This window comes from Varanus komodoensis, unplaced genomic scaffold (assembly GCF_004798865.1).
Source record: "Varanus komodoensis strain SLA01 unplaced genomic scaffold, ASM479886v1 scaffold124, whole genome shotgun sequence".
Classification (NCBI taxonomy): Eukaryota; Metazoa; Chordata; class Lepidosauria; order Squamata; family Varanidae; genus Varanus; species Varanus komodoensis.
Window position 1 is genome coordinate 262,025 of NW_025335359.1, and position 23,503 is coordinate 285,527.

At 45.6% G+C, this 23,503-nt stretch overlaps 1 protein-coding gene across 4 annotated transcripts in view; it reads left to right on the top strand.

Annotated features, from left to right (window-relative positions):
• The window catches only part of KANK2 (KN motif and ankyrin repeat domains 2), an 86,211-nt gene extending 66,155 nt beyond the window's left edge, over positions 1–20,056 (top strand). For all 4 annotated transcript variants that reach the window (XM_044422273.1, XM_044422274.1, XM_044422272.1 and 1 more), the window contains 11 exons: positions 1,582–1,699; positions 4,755–6,308; positions 8,513–8,635; positions 8,720–8,822; positions 9,317–9,547; positions 11,219–11,306; positions 11,763–11,982; positions 14,874–15,016; positions 15,408–15,608; positions 16,481–16,579; positions 17,668–20,056. In XM_044422273.1, coding sequence (XP_044278208.1) covers positions 1,663–1,699; positions 4,755–6,308; positions 8,513–8,635; positions 8,720–8,822; positions 9,317–9,547; positions 11,219–11,306; positions 11,763–11,982; positions 14,874–15,016; positions 15,408–15,608; positions 16,481–16,579; positions 17,668–17,727 — 2,859 coding nt within the window. In that variant the 5' untranslated portion in view covers positions 1,582–1,662 and the 3' untranslated portion in view covers positions 17,728–20,056. The remainder of the gene's footprint in view (positions 1–1,581; positions 1,700–4,754; positions 6,309–8,512; positions 8,636–8,719; positions 8,823–9,316; positions 9,548–11,218; positions 11,307–11,762; positions 11,983–14,873; positions 15,017–15,407; positions 15,609–16,480; positions 16,580–17,667) is intronic.
• Positions 20,057–23,503: the final 3,447 nt, after the last annotated feature.

Sequence of the window (23,503 nt, forward strand, 5' to 3'; positions counted from 1 at the left end):
ATGTAGTTGTTTATTTACTGAAACCAGCCAGAATGTGGAATATAGATAGTTAAAAAGGGGAAAAGCAAAACTGCCTATCTGGGGTTTCTATAAAATAAGCTGGTATCTCAGCTAAAAGAAATATCTAATCCTACATTCAATAGAGCATTGACAAGGTAGCTTTCATTTTGTTTGTTACTTGTTCACCTAGATCACTTTGCAAAAGGCCAGTAAAACTGAATTATGTTTTGTGTATTAATTTCAGCAGCTCTGAGTTACCAGCTCTTTATTTCACTTCTGTTTAACTCACACTGTAGCAATATCATCACCACAAGATGAGTTTTTTTCTTTTCATTCTAACTATATACAAATTTATTAATGTTGTCTTTCATTATTGGTTTTGGCTCCAAGCTGCCCAGTTGTTTCATTGTATGGTCTGCTTTTAGCATAAATTGGGTGCTGATTAATGTTTGGTACTGAAAAACACAAAAGATACTATATGAACTGATTAGTTGAGTCACGTGGCAATTGGCCTTTCTTCTGTAATACTGGCAAAACTTGTTCATTAACTATCCCAAGAACGTTTTATACAAACATAGTCCTAGAAACATAGAAACAGAACGACTCAGAAGGGGCTTCCTGAGCCACCTAGTCTGACCCCCAGCTCCTGCCAGCTCCACTCATGACATACCTACCATGTGCATGCCCAGCTTATCCTGGAGTACCCTCACCAATGGGGCTTCAACTACCTCCTGTGGAATCCCATTCCATACCTTAGGGGTCCTAAATGTCAGGAAGTACTTCCTGGCATCCAAACTGAACCTCAATTCCCTGAGCTTTGCTCCATTGGAACTCCTCCTGCCCTCCTCCGCAGGGGAAAACAGGTCTCAGTCCTCTTCCACATGACACCCCTCATATCACCAACAGATCCCCTCGGAGTCTCCTCTTCTCCAGGCTGAAAAGACTCAGTTCCCTCAGTCTCGCCTCATACGGCTTCCCCCATCAGGCCACCATCCTTGTGGCCCTATGCTGCACTAATTCTTACCTGACTATATCTTTGCTGTAATGTAGAGCCCAGAACTGAATACAGTACTCCAATCGTGGGTGCACCAGAGTTGTAGAGAGTGGAAGTAATACCTCTGGCTAGGCATCTTAACCACTGTGTCACACTCCTGACCTATGTTCAGCCTGCTGTTGACAGGTACTCCAAGATCCTTTTCACAAGTGTTGCTCTCCAGCCACTTGTCCCCCATCCTGTACCTGTAACACCCATTCCTATTGCCCAAGTGCAAGATCTTGCACTGATCTGCATTGAACCCCATCCTGTTGTCCCCTACCTACTTTCACAGTCTGTCCAGATCCTTCTGGATCCAGAATACCTGCCCCTCAGTTGTGGTCACCACCCCCATTTTAGCATCATCTGTGAATTTGATCAGCAGACTGGTCACCCCCTCTTCCAGGTCATTGATGAAAAGGTTGAACAGAATTGGCCCCAGAACAAGTTTTATGTAGCAAATAGAATTACAGCCCTATTGCCTGTTCTGCCTGTCTTACGCACATGTCACATGTAGATTTGAATAGCATCTGTGCTTCTCTTCGCAGGCTGTGTGGTTCTCTCGGTGTTCTAAGAAGCCATCTCTGTGATACTGCATGTGCCCATTGAATTTGGACCAGGATTAAAGAATGGCTCAGGTTCTGCACATGGAGACTGCTTTTCCAGGTGGGTGTGTGGATACTGCTTTTGGACAGGTAACAGCAGCATGGAGCACCAGAGGTATCTCTAGATGGAGGGCTTCTAGCACTAACCACTGGAAGGCATTGTGCAGCAATTTGTAGTTTCTTCCTTGATGAATTTTCTGTGGTAAGAAAAAAGACTATAGAAGTGGTGAGGAACCACAGGAAGTGTTTCTGTGTTTCTAGAAAGTATCTAGTACTAACTCAGGAATGAAATAGGGTGACATCTTGGCCCCTCCACAAATAATTTTTTGGATTGGATTGGGCAGTGGCACTGCAAATACCTCAACTGGAAGCACCCCAGTCATGCTGAGGATGCCCAAAGTTAGCCCTCCAGTGCCAGCGCCAGCGCCACTGTCTTGGATTACACTGCTGTATGTCAGCCCTAGCCAGTTCAGAAGGCTAATTTGATTTTGTAGGGAAGTGAGATGGGATTCAGAGTCTGATAAGCCTCTATTCCAGGGGCACCAAACAAATGCCATTTATTTATTTTTGCCTTATGCTTTTCAAATGCAGCTGAGCTTTCGTGATGTGGCAATGTGTACAGAATGTCTTGGAAGATGCTGTGTCCCTGAGTATTCACTAGCCTGGGATAGAAAGTGGGTGGATAAGACCAAGGGCTGCCAGTTGTCCGTCAGATGCCCAAGCTCAAAAATCCACACACAGGGAATATGGGCAATTCCCTCTCCTATGGTTGTTTCCTTTGGCACCAAGGACCCAGAGGTGTACTGACTCAGAATAGATATCCTGCCTGCACAGCAGTGTTGATCTACGAACATAGCAAGCACACACACATAGTGATTTTTAATTTTTCTGTTTAGATTTGTAACTTTCCCCATTTCAAACATTTAGGGATTTATGCTCCCCTTGGAAGACCTCTGCATGGGTTCTGCAGTAAAAGCAAGAGAACTTAGTGGGTCATGGGGTGTCATTACTTTTAGCCTTGTAGACAGGGTTTTTTTTGTCATAGAATGCACCGGAACGGCGTTCCAGCACCCTTTTTTCCAATGGATTTTACAAAGTGATTTTGACTCAGCAAACATCATTAACATAGTGCCTTCGGGCTGCTTTTGTGTCTGCTATCTGCTAGCAAGATAGTGAGGGGGCTGCTTGGCTTGGGATTGGTGTGTGTGGTCATGCGCTGAGTGCTTACTGCCGGTGGTGACGTGAGTTCCAGCACCTTTTTTTTTTTTTTACAAAAAAAGCACTGCTTGTAGATATTACATTTTGAATGATCTATAGGGCGCTTAATGTGGGTGCAGAGAGGTTAAATGAGGCATTGGATTATACTTGCAACACTATTTTAAAATGGTTTTTGGATTTGCCAAGGCAGCCAAGAAACTCAAAACACAAAAGCTGGGGAAAATACAAGCGTGCAGTCTTCATAAGCTCCCTGGTTGCTGATTGTGAGAATCATAGAATAGTAGAGTTGGAAGGGGCCATGAAGGCCATCGGGTCCAGCCCCCTGCTGTTGCAGGACACCATGTTACACCTCCCACTCAGATGGCTGCCCAGTTTCTTTTTGAATGTCTCTAGTGTGGGAGAGCCCACCACCTCTCTGGACAGCTGGTTCCACTGTCTTATTACTCTGACAGCAAGGAAGCTTTTCCAGATGTCCAGCCTGAATGTGGGTTGTTGCAACTTTAACTGATTATTCTGTGTTGTACATTCTGGCATCAGCAAGAAGAGATCTTGACCTTCCTCTTTGTGACAGCCTTTGAGGTACTTATACAAGGATATCATGTTCCCTCTCAGTCTTCTCTTCTTAAGGCTGAACATGCCCAGTTCTCTCAGTCTCTCCTCTTAGGACAGTGTTTCCAAACCCTGAATCATTTTTGCTGCCCTCCTCTGTACCCTTTTTAAAAAATTCATCTGATTTATATGCTGCCCCTTTAGCCATAGTCTGTCTGGGCAGCTTACATCATGATAAAATCCATATACAACATAATAAACAGTACAATATACAACACAACAACTCACAATTACAAAAAGAACAATAACAATAAAAATCACAAGTAAACTACCAAAATTAAATAAAACAAGATAAGACTAATAAAACAAATAAAATCTATATCATAGAAGGATCCAAAAATAAAACATAGATAAATTAAAATTGAATTTATATCAATTTTAAAAACATGATGGCGGCAGCATATAATAGTATAAAATCTTAAAATCTTCATTAAAAATCAACAATTCACCATAAAATATTAATGGAAGAAAAACATATTACGTTGGCATATAAAAACCAAGAGTAGGCACCTACCACACCTCCAGTGTGACTATGTTCCAGAATATGGGCACTATGCTAGAAAAAGCTCTTCTCCTTGCAAACTCTCCTCACACTTCATTAGGGGGAGGAATGTGGAGAAGGGCTTGAAGACAAAGACTGCAGTGAGTGGGCTGGTAAATATGGAGAAAGGCGCTCCCTCATATAACCTGCCCACAAACTGTTTAGACTTTGCATGTTATTGTGAGCACTTTGAATTGAGCCGAGATGGCAATCGGAAGCCACTGTAGCCTGTGTAAGACCAGCATGATGTGCTCACGAATGCAGGCTTGTTGCCTGATTTTGGACAAGTTGCAGGGTCTGAACTGTTTTCAAAGACAGCCCCACATACAGCTCATTACAGTAATCCAGGTGAGAGGTTACTAGTGCCTGGATAACTGTAGCATGGCTCCACTCATCCAAGTAGGGACGCAGCTGATAAATCAACCGAAGCTGATATGAAGCATTCCTGGAAATACTCCAAGGCCGTAAACCTTATCTTTCTGCTTCACTTAGCTGAAGTTAGTCCTCCTTGCTACTGGGAAAGCTGTTGTGATGTCATGGAATGATCATAAACATTCCAATTGCTATGAAGTAAAAACTGTCCACACACAAGACTGGGAACAAATGGGTTTGGTCTTTTGAGTTTGAGATCTTGGGTTGCCATGATCTGTAAAACATTCATTAAGCTGAGCTAGTATGACTTCTGTCATGCCATAAGTTGAAGATGGTCAGACAAAAAGTGTTTTAAGTGGATATCTTTTCATCATAGGGAAGACCAATCCCACCTCCGCTACAGCCTTCCATGGGAAGGAACAAGACCTGCCCTATTCAGTGGAGACTCCTTATGGCTACCGCCTGGACCTAGACTTCCTCAAATATGTGGATGACATTGAGAAGGGCCACACCATTAAGCGCATTCCAGTCCACCGTCGTCCACGCTACAGCTCATTGCCACGGGGCTATGGCTATACTGGCTCATGGTGGACCTCCACCGAATCTCTTTGCTCCAATGCCAGCATGGACAGTCGCCATTCCTCCTATTCCTATTGTGGACGCAGCTTCTACCCACAGTACCCCAACACTATACCAAGTAACTTCAATGCCCGTGTGGAAAAGACATTGATGGATGCCAGAAAGAAGTTAGAAGACCAGGCAGACTCAGGAGATGGGGAAAGGTCCAGGGCAATTGGCCTTGGAAGCCTCCATAGCAGCATATCTGGCTCAACTAGCTCCTTGGTAGGAAGCCAGTGCCTCTCCCGTCAGACTTCTTACAATGGCTCACAGCAAGGTGCTCCTGGACAATTCACACCAGTTGGTTCTGGATTGTCCACCCCAGTTTCACCAACCCCAGGGCACCTCCAGCATGTCCGGGAGCAGATGGCTGTGGCCTTGAAGAAGTTGCGCCAGTTAGAAGAGCAGGTTAAAATGATCCCTGTGCTTCAGGTGAAGATTTCAGTGCTACAAGAAGAGAAGAGGCAGCTTAGTGTCCAGCTCAAAAGCCAGAAATTTCTGGGGCATCCAGGAGGTTTTGGCAAAGGAAAATCTGGGGGGGAGCTCTATATAGACATCCCGGAGGAGGGGGCAAGTGGAAACACCGATGAGAGCAGTATGAGGCTTGACACAGGGGGTAAGCTGGACAAGAAGGAAGTAAGGTCAGTGGGTGTAGGTATATCAGCTGAAGATGAAGAGTTGAGTGGAGAGGTGGGGAGGTGTGATATAGGGGTGACAGTGAGGGAAGAAGAATTGGGGTTGCCTTCCCCAGAGGAAGAGCGGCAGTGCCAAGCTATTCAGGCCTTGTCCACCAAGATTGCTCTGCTAGAGACTCAGCTGAAAAGGGCACTCCAGGAACTCCAGGCTGCTCACCAGAAACTGGAGCACCAGGGCACAGAGCAGGAGGACAAAGAAACCTCAACAGCGGATGGTAGCCTGGCAGAATGGGGAGTAGGAGAAGGTTCAGAACAGTGGGATAATGGGGCTCGTCATGGGGACATGGATGCCCTCCTTTGGGTAAATACAATCAAAGTTGTCCAAGTGGAAAGGGAGCCGGAGGTTGTAGCCAGCACAGCCACAGGGGTGAGCCACAGGCCATTGAGGGCACAAGCCCTGGAGAGCAAGGAGCCCTATGCAGGCCTCAAAGCTTTGGCAAGCAAAGACTCAGGGTCTGAGGAAGAGAAGATGCCACTCTGTACCACATATTGCAGCAATGAGGTGGTAGAAACCACATTTCCAGTCTACCCTGGCACAGCAACCACATCTACCACCTTCCATTCTGTGAAAAAGATCAGCATCATTGGCACAGAGGAGAACGGGAATGGAAAACAAGGTAAGGGTGCCTGTTGTTCAGTTTGCTTTGAGTGGAGAAAGAGAAAAGACCCACAGGAACATTTGGCACTTCTTATACATTTGGCTAGTGCTCAGACTAGGAAGGCCTTCTATGCTGAAGGCCTTCAGCATAATCTGAGGGCCAAGTTCAATCTGGAAAAGATTCGAAAGGCCACATTCTGTCTGTGGTCAGGGCCAAAGACAAAGGCAAAATTGAAATGCTTTTATCAATTTTAAACCTACTCACAAGAAACCAGGACAAGACTTCTGCATGTTTACCCTTAAGGAACCAGAATTAATCACACCACCAAATAGCAACCCAAATGCCCTGCCTCTGCATGTCTGCTCACAATTAAGCAGAGCAAAATTCTGCTGGACAAACCTCAGTAAGCAGGACAGAATCATTCAGTAGCTTCTTCCCCAGTCCTCTTGCACCAGCTGGGAAAACAACTCTTGTCTCCATTAGGAGGTAAAAATAGATAAGAGCTTTTCCCTGTTGCAAAGCTGGTAGGCCAGATGGGGAACCCTCACAGGCTGTATCCTGCCTGCAGGCTGGCCCACCTTTCCATCTGCAGTGCTCAGGGTAGGCAGTAACATAAATAAAAGACAATGAATAAGGAGCTTTCCAGGCAGTTTAGAGCAGTTCAGATATGCACTCACATAATATGCAATTCTTGTATTAAGTATTAAAATACTTTTCTATGTAGGATGCTGAATTTTACCAACTGTTTATAGCAGGAGCAAGGGGGAAAAGCTCTTAAAACAGACTGTGAAATTCCTAGGGTGCAACTGAAAGTTCTGAAATGAAAAGATCATTAGCAGCACCAGATATGAGCCAGCTTTGCCACAAAGAATACATGGAGAGAATCATAGAATAGTAGAGTTGGAAGAGGCTGTGAAGGCCATTGGGTCCAATCCTGGTGTTGCAGGACACCAATTTACACCCTCAGGTCCTGAACCAGCCTAAGCGTCACATCCCTGGGGGACCCAGCAGGAGGCAACATTCTGTTACAGTGCTGCTTCTTTGACTCACTTTTGACTAAGTACAGTATGAATCTTGCATATCAAGACCACATCAAAAACTCCAACATAGACTAGCAGTGAACTCCTAACCACTGTGGGATGAACTGACTAACGCTTGGTACCTGGACATGGACATGGGTAGTTACAGTGTACTATACCTTCTCCCACCTGGCGTTCTCCATAAGCTTTGGATTAAAAAAAAGCCCCTCATCCATGGCCAGGATTGATGGTCCAGGATAGTGGAAGCTGCATTGCAAAGTACCTGCATCATAAAGTCGCTTCTGCGTTTGGAACTTCATGCATCATCGCTGGTGTATAAAGGCTCAGAATGGGAGGGAGGTAGTGTAGCACTCCAGCTACTGGCCTGCAAGTCTCGTCACCCTTGTCTACTGGCCATGCTGGCTGATGCTGAGATTTTGGAGTCCAGCAACATCTGGAGGGGCATAGGTTCCCCCTCCGTGCCTACACACAGTTGAGGAGTGGGATTCCCCTACTTATTTTCAGCTAACATGGAAAGGAGGTGGAGCAGAAAGGAGAATTTAGCTGTATGAATTCTGGGGGTTTGCAAAAGAAGGATTCCTGAAAGTTTCAGATGTGTGGAGCAGATTCACACGTTGCCATTGCACATGCAGGCACTGCTTCCTCTTGGATGGATCCCTTGCTGCATCAGTACCTCTTCATACAAGTCATAGAGCAGCAGATGAATGGCATGCTGGTGTGGAAGTCACCAGGTCCCCTTGTTAACAGACATCACTGGTAGAAATGAGTCTAAGAGCATCGGTGATGAGATGAGAAAAAGACATTTTCTCAGAATATGGCACGGAACATCTCCACCCAGCTAAGCATTTAGTCTCTGGAATGACTCATCACCTTCAACTCGTTTGTCTTTCATTAGTGTAATAGGATACTGCCTTTTTAGCTCCATGGGCTCTTTATCTTCCTAGAGGATTCAGTGGAAAGCAAAAGCTTGCATACTTTTCTCACACTAGGTGAATTGTTCCATAGGAGAACCCTGTAAGTACTTTATATTTCTGTGTTGAGGAAGAGTGATGTTGGGCGGCGGGGGCGGTCCTCAAAGCAGAGTAAGAGTCCTGGACAGGGTGCCCAATTTAACACCAGAGCTACGTGGCAAGTCAAGCCCAGGAGGCTGGCGCTGATGCTGTCACTTCTCTCCCTGTCCAGAGCCGCATGTGTCATTAGAGAAAGAGGAGCACTCTGCTCCTGACTCCCTCCAAGTGAAGCAAATGGCTCCCTGCCTGTCCCAGGAGCCTGGACCAGCTGTTCCAAGTGAGGGAGAAGACCAAGGTGAGACGTGTGGATTGGAGAGAGGTGTCATGGGATCCTGTGTAGACTGACTGACCGTTGCTGCCTCCCTTCATTTCCCCACAGCTTCATTCACAACAGGGATGCGATCCATCATGAAGAAGAAGGAGGAGCCTGCAGAGAACCTGGCCAGCAAAAAGAGCCTGCAGTTTGTGGGCATCAATGGCGGGTACAGTGACGTCTCCGTTCCCAAAGGGCCGCTGAGCAGGAGGCTCCAGCTCCACTCCTGAACTGCCCAAGGGGAGCATGCCCAAAGCTGTGTCCAGGCAGCACTAACAGCTTCCCAGGCCCCTTCCTAGTTGCCTCACCTAAGCTCATGCCAGCAGCAAAGGAGAATGGCATCATACCTCTGAGGCTACATTATTTTATGAACTTTTCTGCAACAGTTCAGCTCTGCTCCCCCATTGGGATTGTGTCTCCCTCACTGATACCGTTCACTCTCCAGGCTGCCATTTGTGCTAGCAGGGATCTCCCTGCTCCCTATATAGCTTGTGGGGGTCCCACAGCAATGTGCCTAGCCTGGACAAAATCCTCCACAGAGAAATGCTTGCGCAGCACAGAGCCAGGCTCTCCTAACCTCCCTCTGCCCTAGGAGTGGAATCTAGGACTGGTTTCCTGTACCACTTTTGGCCCTTCTCATTCCCTGTTGTCACCCCTTCCCAGGTATGAGTCCACTTCCTCTGAGGACTCCAGCACTGCTGAGAATGTTTCGGACAATGAGAGCACTGAGAGTGAATACCATGAGGCGAGTGAAGGCCTCCCTGCAGCACAGGCATCAGTAGCCGAGCCTTCAAAGCCTTCTGAAATAGCTGCATCTCAATCTGCAGTACTTGCTGAGGGGGAGAAAATACCAGCTGCAGAAGGGCCCAGCAAGGAAGCAGCAGGCGAAACTGGGTAACCATCAGCTTGGCCACCTTCAGGGTTGTAATGACACTGCTCAAACTAGAAACCAAATGTTAAGCCAGAATAAAAGATGCCATACATGTAGTATGCATGCTACATTTTACTAATATTAACTGTTCTGCTAATGTTTTGTCCAGAAATTTGGAGATGGGATTGTGGCTGTAGGGAGGATGAGTGGTTAAGGAGAAGAAGGGCAAGGATCTGTGGAGTTTTGCACATCTCCTCAGCCCCTAGAAGTCTAGTTCTGTATTTCCTTTGAGCAAGCTTATTCCTAGGAAGCCAGATTCTGGTGGTTGCTGAGACTCACAGCCAGGCTTCCACAGTGTTAGCACTATCAATATTAGATGCTATGCAAGAGGGACCTGTAACTGAAAATTGCGGAATAGCTTCACTACATAACCATTCTATGATGACGGAAGGTTCAGCTAGCAGGGGGCACAGTGCAACCCAGAACAGGGTCTTGAGTTAAGGACTCAAGCAGGATGATTTTTCCCACCTCAATATTCCAGTTTGTTTGTATGAAGGTTTTTGGTCCATTCTTGTCTTTTGCAACTTTATTATATGACTTCTGGACATCACTGTTCTGTTCTCATTTTTGTTTTTTTGCAGGTGTTGTCCCATTTGTTTAGGTTTTTAAAAATGTTTTCTACTGCTACATACATTGAGCAATTTTCTACTGCTGATATCTCTCTCTTCTTTCTGAGTGGTTCTATGCTTGGAAAAAAATATCATGTAAAACAGGGTTGTGTTAATTGGCCCAATTCTTCCTTCCCACCAGCATTCCAAACTGTCCTTTTGTTAAGTAAAGAGTGGCTGTGTGTTCTTGCAGAGCTAAGGAAAGAGATTAAGGTGTAGATTTATGTACACTGGTCTCACTGTAGTTTAATGTAAGTGCATCTATTCCCCTCCAGGGTCAAAGTGTGAGAGTAACCATTCTGCAAGCTAGAAATAGGGGCCAGCTGTGGATTGCACCAATAAGCTGCCTCTTACCCCTTCCTATAATACCATTCAGAAACCACCATCTCCAAACTTGAGAGCATGGTTAATTTTTTAAAAAAATTCCTTCAAAATACATGTATTAATGGAAATCCATGGAAAAATCCAGTAATCAGTTCTTTTGATATCACACATCACTCATTTGGTTGGAAAGCTAGACTTACAGTTGATGAATTTACTGTAAATTTTATCTTTGTAATACATCAGTCTTCCCTCTGGAAGGAACTCGGGGCCAGTTCTCATGTCATGCTGAGCCACGATTTAATATTACATGCTCAAGCCTATGTGATCCTGACCAAAACCTCAGACTTTCATTCTTCCCTCTCCTACCACATGGCCAGGAGGAGGAATAAACTAGTTCACTTTCCCTGCTTCTTGGCTTGTCATTTTGTATAAACCAAAGTTAACTTGTTTTGCTGGTTTGTTTTAAACCATGATTCTTGGTTCATATATAATGACAAGCCAAGAGTGAGTAAAACTCAATTCTGGTTAAGTCCTTCTCCTGGTCACAGGGGAGGAGGAGCATGACCATGAGGCTTTGCAAAGGCTCATGCATGCACTGCTAAATCCTGGGTTGACATCATGTGCAAACCCGGCCCTCTCAGTTAGGAACCTCTCTTCAAAAGCTAAACTCTTCCCCCTTTTTCATTTCTATTTTCCTACCAGGCCAGAACTCAGCAAGGAGCTGCTTTCTGCCTGTGACATCCTTCAGAAATACCTAGAAATTCCCAGTGCACAGATGGATGAAGAAATGGTATACTTATATTTCTAAAGTTTTGGAGGGGGGAGGAGAATTTAAATGGGTGATGTAGGTCCCATGGATGAGGTCATGATGCATGTCTGGCAGACAGCCACACTAAAGGGCCCTGGTTTCATGGGCAGACATTTACAAGCTGAGGTTTATTCTATCAGTGACTCCAAAGGTAATGTTGGACCCCATCCAGATGAACAGGGCAGTTCTGATACAAAACAACTTGGAATAGCTCCACATGGACTGCTCTGCACTTCAAGGGTTCCTTGGAGACTATGCTATTTGAACTAAATTAGAACAGCTGAAATTTCTCATGCCTGTGGGCCAGAGAAAGGTGGAAATATGTGGGGAGATACAGAGTGTTTGGCTAAGAAGAAGAAAGAAAGCAGAAGTGGGACACAGCAGCTTCATACCTGACAGTCATTGATGTCATTGCTGTTGTTCTCTGCATTGCTGTAGAAACTGGCTTACACCACAGTGCTTCACTATTGGCTCAGGCTTTCCTGCCACAAAGAAGCAGATCCTGAATTGGTCGCTCTGCACTTAGCCGCTTTCCGGGCTATTTCCCCACAACTGCTGGAGTTCGTAATCAATATGGCTGACGCCAATGGGAACACAGCCCTTCATTACACTGTCTCACATTCCAATTTTCCTGTGGTCACAAAGCTTCTTGAAACAGGTAGGTTTTGAACAATAAAACTGGGAAATCTGGAAGCTGGGAGTGAAGGAGAGCCTTTGGAGCATACATATCTGGCCTTTTGCGAGAACACCTTGGCTCTTGGCATTTGAACTTCAGCTGTGCCAAGACCACCCAGAAGTCATGTGGTCCAGAGTTCCAGAGTGCTGTATGCCACACAGTCACAATATTTGGAGAGTGAAGTGTCCAAGAAGACTATTTGTTATATTTATATTCTTCATTCCATCCTCCAAGGAACTTAAGAGGGCATTTCAATCCTTACTACAACCCTTACTCACCCAAAACAATAAGTGAAGTTCATGGCTGAGTGGAGATTTGAAGCTGGATCTTGCTCTTGCTCCAGCCTCATCCAGTGCTCCAACTACAACTAAACACCAGTTAGAGAGTTTTGTGATCCAGAATGTTTATTCTTTGAGATTTGGAGAATGGGATTGGGCTAATGCAGGAGTAAGGATGGTGACTTTAAGCTTTTGTTTAACTGTGATGTTCAGCAGCCCTAGCTAGCAAAGCCTTGATGGGAATTGTAGTCCAGCCACATCTGGCGGATCACACATCCACCATCCTAAGGGTAAAGCAAGAGGAAGTTGATGCAAGGAGTGATTGAGTCCTGCTGATGGCCATGCCAAGAAGCAATGGGAGAAACATCAATGTTCAGGAAGGGGCTCATGGTGATACTAACTAGACTTTGGGATCTCTTTGCTTGAAGATGTTTGTAAACTAGGTCAGCAGGTGCTTGTTCACAGTATCTTGGGAAAGGGTTGGAGCTACACAATCCATTTGCTCCAAATCCTTAGTTCCAAAGTGTGGTGGAATAGCACCTGTGGGCACCTCGACTATGGGCACACAGCAAAACTTGTACCAGTTGCCAACAAAAACCAATAAACCCAAGTTTTCTCAGCTCCAAAGCTCTCTTGGTCTCATGGGAATGACTGGTCAAGGATCCCACAGTGGTTTGCTGTGCTGGGCTTCTTTGTACCCCCCTTGTGTCCTTGTGGGAGCACAGCTAGGTTGTACTCAGCACATTGCATGCAATCTGGTTGTTAAATCTCTGTTAGTGTGACCAATTACATGGCAGGCTCCCTTTTGAACTTCCTGTCTTTCGCTCCCTGAGCGCATGGTCTGAGTTTTGGTGAAAACGAGGTAAAATATTTATTAGGGATTCAGGAAAAGGTACAGAGCAGGAAAAGGTTGGTCACATTCAGAGCACAAAGCAGTAAACATACAGTGGCAATTCAGTGGGAAACGACGAATAAAATAGGCAAGTACAGTCTAGTTCAGGGATGGTGAACCTTTTAGAGACTGAGTGCCCAATCTGCAACCCAAAACCCACTTATTTATCGCAAAGTACAATAAAACCTGAAAACTGAGGTTTTAGTTTAGAAAAAAACAACTCACAGCCAGTCCAAGCAAATATATATATGTATGTCCTTGGCAGTGCACTGACTGGCCATGCGAAAGCTCAGATGAGTCGCAGGCAATGAGTCGCGGCTCATGACATCATCGCCTGCCAACACTATTCCTTTTCAAGCACGCACGTGGCCCCTGTTTAATCTTTTCATCAGTGACATGGAAGAAGGGGTGAACAGTCTGCTGATGAAATTTACAGACAATACTAAAACTGGGGCAGTGGCCACAACTGAGGAGCAGCTACTCCAGATCCAAAAGGATCTAGACAGACTATGGAAGTGGGCAGGAGACAACAGGATGGTGTTCAATGTGGATAAGTCCAAGGTCTTGCACTTGGAGCATAGGAATGGGTGTCATAAGTACAGGTTAGGGGACAAGTGCCTGGAGAGCAGCACTTGTGAAAGGGACCTGGGGTGCTGGTTGACTGCAGGCCAAACTGAGTCAGCAGTGTGATGTGGTGGTTAAGAGGGCAAGTGCCACCCTTGGTTGCATAGCCAGAAGTGTGGCTTCTAGATCGAGAGAGGTATTACTACCATGCTATACGACTCTGGTGTGCCCACAACTGGAGTATTGTGTTCAGGTTTGGACCCCTCATTGCAGGAAGGATATAGCCAGGTTAGAGTTAGTGCAGCATAGGGCCACAAGGTTGGTGGCCGGTTTGCAAGGGATGCCATATGAGGTGAGACTGAGGGAACTGGGTCTCTTCAGCCTGGAGAAGAGGAGACTCAGAGGGGATATATTGGCGACATACAGGTATGTGAGGGGACGTCACACAGAGGTGGGTAGAGACCTGTTCTCCCCTGCAGAGGAAGGCAGGACGTGCTCCAACTGAGTGAAGCTCAAGGAACTAAGTTTCAACTTGGATGCCAGGAAGTACTTCCTGACAGTTAAGACCCCAAGGGTATGGAATGGGCTTCCATGGGAGATGGTTGAGGCCCTGTCGGTGAGGGTGTTCAAAGATAGGCTAGACATGCACATGGTGGGCATGTCGTGAGCAGAGCTGGCTGGAGCTGGGAGTCAGACTAGATGGCCCAGGAGACTCCTTCTGACTCTGTTTCTGTGTTTCTATGTAACTTCCTTTTCCAGTGGAATAAAGCTCCTTCAGTTCATACTCTCATTATCTGGGTGGAGATTCCAGAAGAATGTCTTGGGTTTTTTTGTCTACTGATTGTCCAGTAATGGCTCATCTCTGAGAAGAATTTTAGGTGTTTAGGCACATGGACAGCTTACTCTGAAACTGATTAACCAAACTGAGAAGGCCTCAATCAAGGCATATGTATTGCAGCGCTAGCATGCAGGTGACTTGGCCTTTAGCTTTAGCAGAGATCTGCAACTGATTGCAAAAAGGAGGTATCTGTCTCTTGAACCCAGGAAGGAAGGAGCCAGTGTGATCTGGCTGAGTGAGCCACACCAGACCAAGCATACCACAAAAGAACAAGGTCTTTACTTAACACTTTTTCTTTTAGGTTTATGCCATGTGGACCAACAGAACAAAGCTGGTTACACAGCCATCATGCTGACGGCACTGGCTGCCTCCCGCTCGGAGAGTGATATGGAGACCATTGAGCAGCTGCTGAAAAGTGGCAATGTCAATGCCAAAGCCAGCCAGGTAGCAACATTTCCAGAAGGGAGTTGGATATATAAGTCAGAAGAAGGGGCAATAGGTTTTTACTGGGGTAATCTGCTTGAACGTGACAGCTTTTCCACTTTGAGCAATTGGAAGAAGAGGGGATATGGAATATTTTAAAGCTGATTCTTTTTCTCTTACGTATACATATACTGGCTCTTTTTGCAAGCATGGGGTACTAAGACTTAACAGATAAATCAAACTTAAGTCTAGATTTCATTCTTATTTAATATTTCAAATGATTGTGCTTGCTTAATGAATGGTTTCTATGGGCCAAGCATGGCAACAGGTTCTTCGCCACCATCGCCACCCTCCAGCATTTAGCTGCAACTTGAAAGCGTTGCTTCCTCCACCCCACTCCCCACCCTTGCAGGCTGGACAGACTGCGCTGATGTTGGCTGTCAGCCATGGGCGTCTCGATATGGTGCGCACCTTGCTAGCTAATGCAGCGGATGTCAACCTGCAAGACGACGATGGCTCCACTGCCTTGATGTGTGCTTGTGAGCACGGCCATGCTGAGATTGTCCGCCTGCTGTTGGCCACACCTGGCTGTGATGTTGCCCTCTCTGACAATGTGAGTCCTGCCTGTCCTGCTGCTGGATTTCACAGGTGGGGGGAGGGTGCCCCATGTCTCACTGCTCACAGCCTTGTTGCCTGGGCTCATACTCGGAAAAAAATTCAAAGAGCTTTCCCTTACGCTTTAAAACCATGTATCGGTGCCCATTACATTAAGTCCATGGAACACCTTTAACACAATATTTGAAGCAAAATAATTATTTAACTGAGTGGAACTTAAGCTGTGCCAATGTTCAGCACTGGGATATCTAAATATTGGCGCCTTTTTTACCCTCTTGAGTAACTGCAGCCAACCTGAGTTGGCAGGTTTGCGCTTCAATGTGTTAAAAAGGAGAATTGAGCAATTGAAACAAGAAATGGTCTATTTAACTACGTGTTGTTATGACCTGCATTGCTCATCAAATTCACACCACCTTACCCTGTCCTTTCCCCACCAACACCACCAGCTCCTTCCAGCTTTTGGGGCCTACAGGGGCCATTCTTAACTTGCTTGCCAAGCTGCACTCAAGAAGTGGCAACAGAATTGAGCTATGTGGACAAAAATGTTGCTGACTGGATCAGATCAAGGCATTCAACTTGACCAGTATTCTTTTTCCAGTAGTAGCCATCTAGCCTGTCTTCAGGGGTTTGGAGATAGGGCAGAGAGGCGTTGACCTCTCCCAGTTTAACTCCCACATTCAGAGGTACGTGAAGGCTCATTTTAGCCATGGGGGCTAGTAGCCATCAATAAACCACAGGAACCTGATTTAGGAGCTTTCTTCTGGGATTCTAGTCTTGGCCAGGGAGGGCGAAGGCCACTGCTCGGACTTGACAGGAAAAACCATCATCACTGTGGTTCTGCTGACCTCACTTTCTTGTCTTCTCCTGCAGGATGGCAGCACAGCTCTCTCCATTGCACTAGAAGCGGGCCAGAATGATATTGCCATCATGCTGTACACACAGCTGAACTTTGCCAAATCCACGTCTCCAGTGAGTTGCCTCACAGTTTTGGAGGGTGCCTCTTAGGCCATATGGTCTGATCCTCAGGTCAGTTCAGGAAAACCAGAGTGAAGGCAGCCAACAGATGACTGCCGAGCCTCTGCTTCAACACTTCCAGTGAGGGAGAGCCTGTCCCTAAGGAATAGGCTTCATCATCACACTGCTGGAACTGTTATCACATTTCAAGAAATCTGCCCTCCATTAAATACAGTACTACGTACCTTCAGGAGCAGCAGGGAGCAAATCTTTGCAGCAGCTTCTTAGGTATTTGGAGGGTGCTGCCATGTCTCATCTTTCTCAGGCTAAACCTACCTGCTTCTCATAGGACTTACTTTCTATACTTCTGACCATGGCCATTGCCCTCCTCTGAACATCATCCCTTCCCCAAACGGATTCTCACCAGGTTCTGTCTTCTCCCTTGTGTGGTTCAATATGTATGTGATGCCATTGAAAGAGGTGCCCCATACTGATTATGCCCTCCCTGCATCCGTGTGAGGCAGCTGATTCTCTGAATGAATCATAAGCTGAATGAGGTTGAATTACCTATCCACCTGGGTGAGATAGGTGGAGAGACCCTTACCTACTGGCAAGGGTCACAGCCCTCTTTAGGGATCAGGTTGATTGTTTGGGGTAACTTCTGGATTCGGCCTTGCTCTTGGCTGTCCAAGGTGGTAGCAATGTCCGGGATGCTTTCTGCCAGCAGTGTCCTCTCCTGGATGATGGGTACCTAGCCACTGTCAGACATGCATTTTGTCCCATGGGGAAGTGCGACAACACTTCCTAGAATCCCAGGTAGAAATTTGCCTTTCATGTAAAACCTTCCCATAGAAGCCTGAGGCTGGAATGCTCTTCTCCCTGTACCTCCCCTTTTCATTGGAAATAAGCCTAATCCATCCGCTGTTGTGGTGCACGTGTAGCAGCACGTGGGCAGAGGGCAATGTGAGAAGCCCCCAGCAGACGTCTGAGCTGAGATGGTCTGACAAGGGAAGGACTAAGGACAACAAAAGGCTCAGGCTGAATCAGGCAGGGGGGAAGTGTGCCTGTTTAATGAAGGACTAACTATGAAATCCCTTTTGCAGGGGACTCCAAAACAACTGAAGTCCGAGACTGCCACAGTGATGTCCGGTGATACTCAGTAACTCAAGACAGGAGGCAACACTTCTTTCTAGCCCCAGAGGCTTTCTCATTCCACTTCGAAAAGTACTCGAGAGCTTACTGAGGGCCAGGGAAGAAGAACATCTAAAGATGCATATTTCAAGCATGTGTATATCTCAAAAAATACTGCCTGTTCTGAATTTCTCTTGCCCCCTCCATCAGCTGGAATCTTTCCCATCTGCCCCACTACCCAAAGTGGCTGGGCGTCTTGCAGTAGAAGGTCCAAGAATGGGCTTTGGGCAGCTGGTTTAGAAGAGCTGCCATGTAGCCATTGAAGTTTGCTTGGCCATGTGAGCTTGTCACCACCATTTGTCTGCTTCAGGACCATGAGACTCTGCAAGACATAAAATGAAGGCAGAACTCTGACCAGTGGCAGTGCAGTGAGAAACCACTTGGGCAGATCGTTTTTGGGTGCCTCTAGGTATAGGCCTCCTAGTGCTCTGAATCAGAAGGCCTTGTGACTCCTGCATTTCCTGGGTCAGGACATTTCCTGCATAAAGTGATTTCCTGCATTAAGAAAAAAGATGGAAGAACCCATTGGGAAAAAACATAGGAGGGTTACAAGTTGAAGATTGTGTCATCTGGACCCATGTATCCCATAAAATTCCATGAGTGAAGCAAGGCTATGATGCGATAAAAGCATCACCTGGAAGCATGCTTTGTCTTAAGCTCCTCCTCCCATTGTAAATGGGGCTTAATGTATTTTTAAAGGGTCAGTGAAGGAATGTCTTTCTAAAGCAACTCCATACAGAACAGATGCTCCATTTTTGTTCTTGTTTGAAAGACAAGACAGAAAATTCCTGTTCCAGCATAAATTTAATTGAACTACTTTTTGGAAGCCACATTAGTGCCCTACCCTGTGTGAAACTATTTCTTTATCTGAGGAGGGTTTTAAAGGGGTTTCCTTTCTGTTTTTTAAAGGTCATGAAATACTTTGGTACTGCAAGATAACTAACATGAATATGTTAGACAAAGTTTAAATGCATTGCATTTTACCATTTTGGCAAAAAGTGAATTCTCACTGCATTTTGTAAATTCATTAAGGATTATATTCCCTGCTTCCCAGAGTTATAACCGTGGCATAGGCCACAGGCTCTTTCTTTTTCTTTTTGCACAAGGAGAGATTGTGCAAGCGTGTTTTTGCACTCTTGTGCTGCTCTTATTTAAACAGATTGCACAGGAGAGATTATCCTAGTAAATTATGCCCTTGCCTGGAATACAAATCAGATTCCCTTGTCAGCTGCTCTGTATAATCTGACTTTTCATGTGGGGCAGCTGAGATCTCAGGATAATACATAATTGACAAAGTGTGCCTAAATATTGAAATAACATAGTACAAACAGAACAAATCTATCAAATTTCTTCTTTTTATGAAAAGCCACCAAATTTATTCATGGATGCTCTTTGAAGAAAATTGATACACCAGTTGCTTTTTGAGTTGAAAACTCTCCTAATTGAATTATTTGTGTTTTAAATGCCCACATTTACTTTGGTCTCCTCTAGCAAGCAATGACCAGAAGCTATGGGAAATATAGGGTTGGATCCAGGATCTGTTTTTCATTGACAAAAGGGCTCTACTCTCAGGAAGTACATCTGCATGCATTTTTAGGAAAGCCTACCCCTCGGCTCATCCCATTCAGTATGGTACCCCCATCCTCTGTGCAGAAAGTACAGGAAGCTGGCAAGCAGGGGAGTGTAGAGAAGTCCGCTACTGCCAGCCAAGTGGCGCCTGCCTAAATTTGGATCCAATCCGTGCTAAGGTTTTTGAAAACTGCCAATAATTTGAAATAATGAAAGGGCACAGCCCATTTTATATAAATATATATTAATATACACCAAGAAAATGACTATATAAATTATTTTAGTGCACATTGTTTAGGGGTTTAGAGAAGACAACTTCCAAAATGTGGAGAAGTGGCTGGGTGGGTGAAGGACTGCTGTCTTAGCTCTGACTCTACTGGCTGGTAATTTTGCACAATTTATGTACTGCCTTGTATAAAAGCCGTTGGAATCTATCTGGGCTTACAAAAATAAAAATTTGGAGCTGACCAGCTCTTGCAGAGTTTTGAACACAGAGGCAGTACAGCTTTCTATTCCCAACAGCCATTTTCTGCTGCTGCTTCAAAAGCAGGCATTCTAAAATGGGCAAAAGAAGACTTTAAAAACTGCACATCTGGAGGTGTGCATTTGAAATACTGCCTCACGTACATGTAATCGCTTTTAGGATTGCTATATGGTATTTCTACACATTTAAATGAAGTTTTTGTCATTTATATTCATAAACAAAAATAAAATTAACAGATAATGACTGTATCTGCTTTCAGGTGATGTTAATGTTAACAACTCTGCCATTATAATTACTTTTAAAAGTCTGTCACAATATTTTTTTTGCAACAATAACTTTGATTTTTCTGTGGCAGCAAATTAACACAATGCCACAACCCATCTCAGTGTGGGCACCCACATACAGAGAAAGCACAATAGAGCTCTCTCTTTGTTACCTGCTCCCTTTCTCGGTGTACACCTTTGTGGGCTCTTGCAGGATCAGATGGTCTCTGCTTTTCTCCCATATTCCGTGCCACTCTTTCTTTTTGACAAATTACTGAAGCTTGGGGCTTGCTTGGAGAGGGTTGATGGGCAAATGGGAAGCCTACACAGGCAGTGTAGTTCCTGCAATGGCTGCATGCATGTCCAGGGCATTCAATCCAAATTAATCATGCTTAAAGTGGACCCATTCAAATCAATGGGATTTAGTTATGGTTAACTTGTCTCATTGACTTCAGTGGATCTACTCGAGGCATGACTGTGTCAAGATCCAACCCAAGACTGTGCTGAGTGCTATAGTGGCCCCTGGATACATGGACTCATGCCTATGCTTGGACAGAGCATGCCTGGAATAAATGGAGGAAAAATAATCTCACAAAAATCAGCCTGGCATATTTGTTTGCAAAGCTTTCTTTGTGGTGAGACAGGAACAGATTTTTTTTTTCCCTCCAGGATATAAAGTGATGAGGTAGGAAATATATTCTTGTTTTGTTTTTTAATCTCAGGCAAGAATTTTGCCTTAGTACAAATCTCCCTCCATGTGTACAGGTTTTTGTATGTGTACAAATAATATCAAGATATATCTTGGGAACCATAGTTTGGAAACATGTGCCATGACCCGGCTTTCTGTGACCCCTTCTGATTGGTTGTTCTCACATGAGCTGCCTTATGTGATCAGCTTACTCACTGATCACCAGACACAGGTCAAGTCCTCCTCTTTAAAGCTAGAGCTGTGGCAGCGGCAGCAGCAGCAGCAAGAGAAGTAGTTAATGCTTTAAGCTAGATTGGTTTAAGTAAATTTTGGGGTATCTAGGATAGCTGCAGTTTTGGAGGTGGGGATGTTCTGAAACTCTATTCTAAATTTAATACTGTATCTGTAATACACCAATCCAGGCTTGTTACAAAGGGTTATTATTGCTGGCTTCTGCCGAAACTGGATGAAAGCTGCTGGCTGTCAATCACTCCCTGCAACTTCTAATGTCTGCCACATGGTGGCATTAAACTGCAACATGGATTTAGTCCTAGGGTCTGAATGGAGACGTCTGCTCCTACTGGATTCCTTTCAGCATATCATGAATGTGCCCCATTTATGCCAGGAAAACTCAGCAAGCACAGTAAAGATAGAATGCAGTAAGACAGAATGAACTCTGTGAACATCCATGTGCTTTCAAAGAAATACTGAGCTTTCCTTGAGAGCACAATATCAGCAAGAGGAAGTACATTTGTGATTGTTAAACTTAAAAATGAAAAGACTCAGAGCTACCACTGGAGTTTTCAGGAAGGGGTCTCCCAGGCCATCTAGTCTGACCTCCGGCTCCAGCCGACTCCACTCACGACATGCCCACCATGTGCATGTCTTGCCTATCTTTGAACACCCTCACCGATGGGGCCTCAACCATCTCCCATGGAAGCCCATTCCATCCCCTCAGGGGCCTGTCAGGAAGTACTGCCTGGCATCCAAGTTGAACCTTGGTTCCTTGAACTTTGCTCCGTTGGAGCACATCCTGTCCTCCTCTGCAGGGGAGAGCAGGTCCCTACCCACCTCTGTGTGACATCCCCTCACATTCCTGCATGTCGCTAACAGATCCCTTCGGAGTCTCCTCCAAGCTGAAAAGATCCAGTTCCCTCAGTCTGGCCTCATACCGCTTCCCCTGAAATCAGGCCACCATCCTTGTGGCCCTATGCTGCACTGACTCTAACCTGGCTATATCCTTCCTGTAATGAGAGGCCCAGAACCGAACATAATACTCCAGTTGCGGGTGCACCAGAATCATACAGAGTGGTAGTAATATCTCTCTCAATCTAGAAGCCACACTTCTGGCTATGCAACCAAGGGTGGCATTCGCCCTCTTAACCACCGCATCACACTGCTGACTCATGTTTAGCCTGCAGTCAACCAGCACCCCAAGATGCCTTTCACAAGTGCTGCTCTCCAGGCACTTGTCCTCTAACCTGTACTTATGACACTCATTCCTATGCCCCAATTGCAAGACCTTGCACTTATCCACATTGAACGCCATCCTGTTGTCTCCTGCCCACTTCCCTAGTCTGTCGAGATTCTTTTGGAGATGGGGTACCTGCCTCTCAGTTGCCCCCACTGCCCTGGTTTTAGTATCATCTGTGAATTTGATTAGCCAACTCTTCACCCCTTCTTCCATGTCGTCAATGAAAATATTAAATTGGATCAGCCCTAGGACAGAGCCCTGCAGAACCCTGCTTGTCACTGGCCACCATCTTGATGATTCCTCACTAATGGTTACCCTCTGCTTTCGGTCAGTCAGCCATGCCCTAATCCATCAAACAGTGCATTGGTCTATCACAAAACTCCTCTATTTCTCCACCAGGATATTATGGGGCACTTTGTCAAAGCCCTTGCTGAAATCCAGGTAAACCACATCCACTGCATCTTCTCCATCTAGCCACCTTGAAACCTTGTCATAGAAATCCACAAGGTTTGTCTGGCAGGACCTATTTTTGTGGAAGCCGTGTTGTGTGGCTGCCATCCTCCCTTCCCTATCTAGCATCACTTGATCTCTCGCTATTATGAGCCTTTCCATTGCTTTTACTACAATGGATGTAAGACTAACTGGTCTGTAATTCCCCATTTCCCTTCTTACTATCCTTTTTGAAAATTGGGACCACTGACGCCACCCTCCAGTCCTCTGGAACTTCACCGGTTCTCTACAAGGCCTCAAAAATGAAGGCCAGCAGGCATGAGAGAAGCCCTGTCACTTCTCAAAGTACTCCTGGGTGTAACCCATCAGGTCCCGGCGCCTTTGTAATGTCCAGTTCCCTGAGGAGTCCCTCGACTTCAGGGGAGAGGGTATTCTAATCTGTGCCCCTAAGTCCCCAGCCTCATCTTATCTCCCATGAGGATCTCCCCCATCCTGCTTTGGGGAGAACACAGAGGCAAAAAAGTCATTTAGCATCTGTGTGTGTTCCCTTGCATCAGTCACTGGATCCCCTTCCTCCTTATTTAGTGGTCCCAACACTTGTCTCCACTTCCTCTTGATAGAAGCCCTTTTTGTTGCTCTTGATATTCTTTGCAAGTCTCAGCTTGTAATCAGCCTTAGCCTAGTGAAGAACCCTTCTGCAATGAGCCTCATCCTCCTGGTATACCCTTTTGTCTATTTGCCCCAGTACCCATTTCCTAGGGAGGTTCCTCTTGCATCTAATCCCTCTAACCACCTCCTTTCGCATCCATGGCCGCGCCCT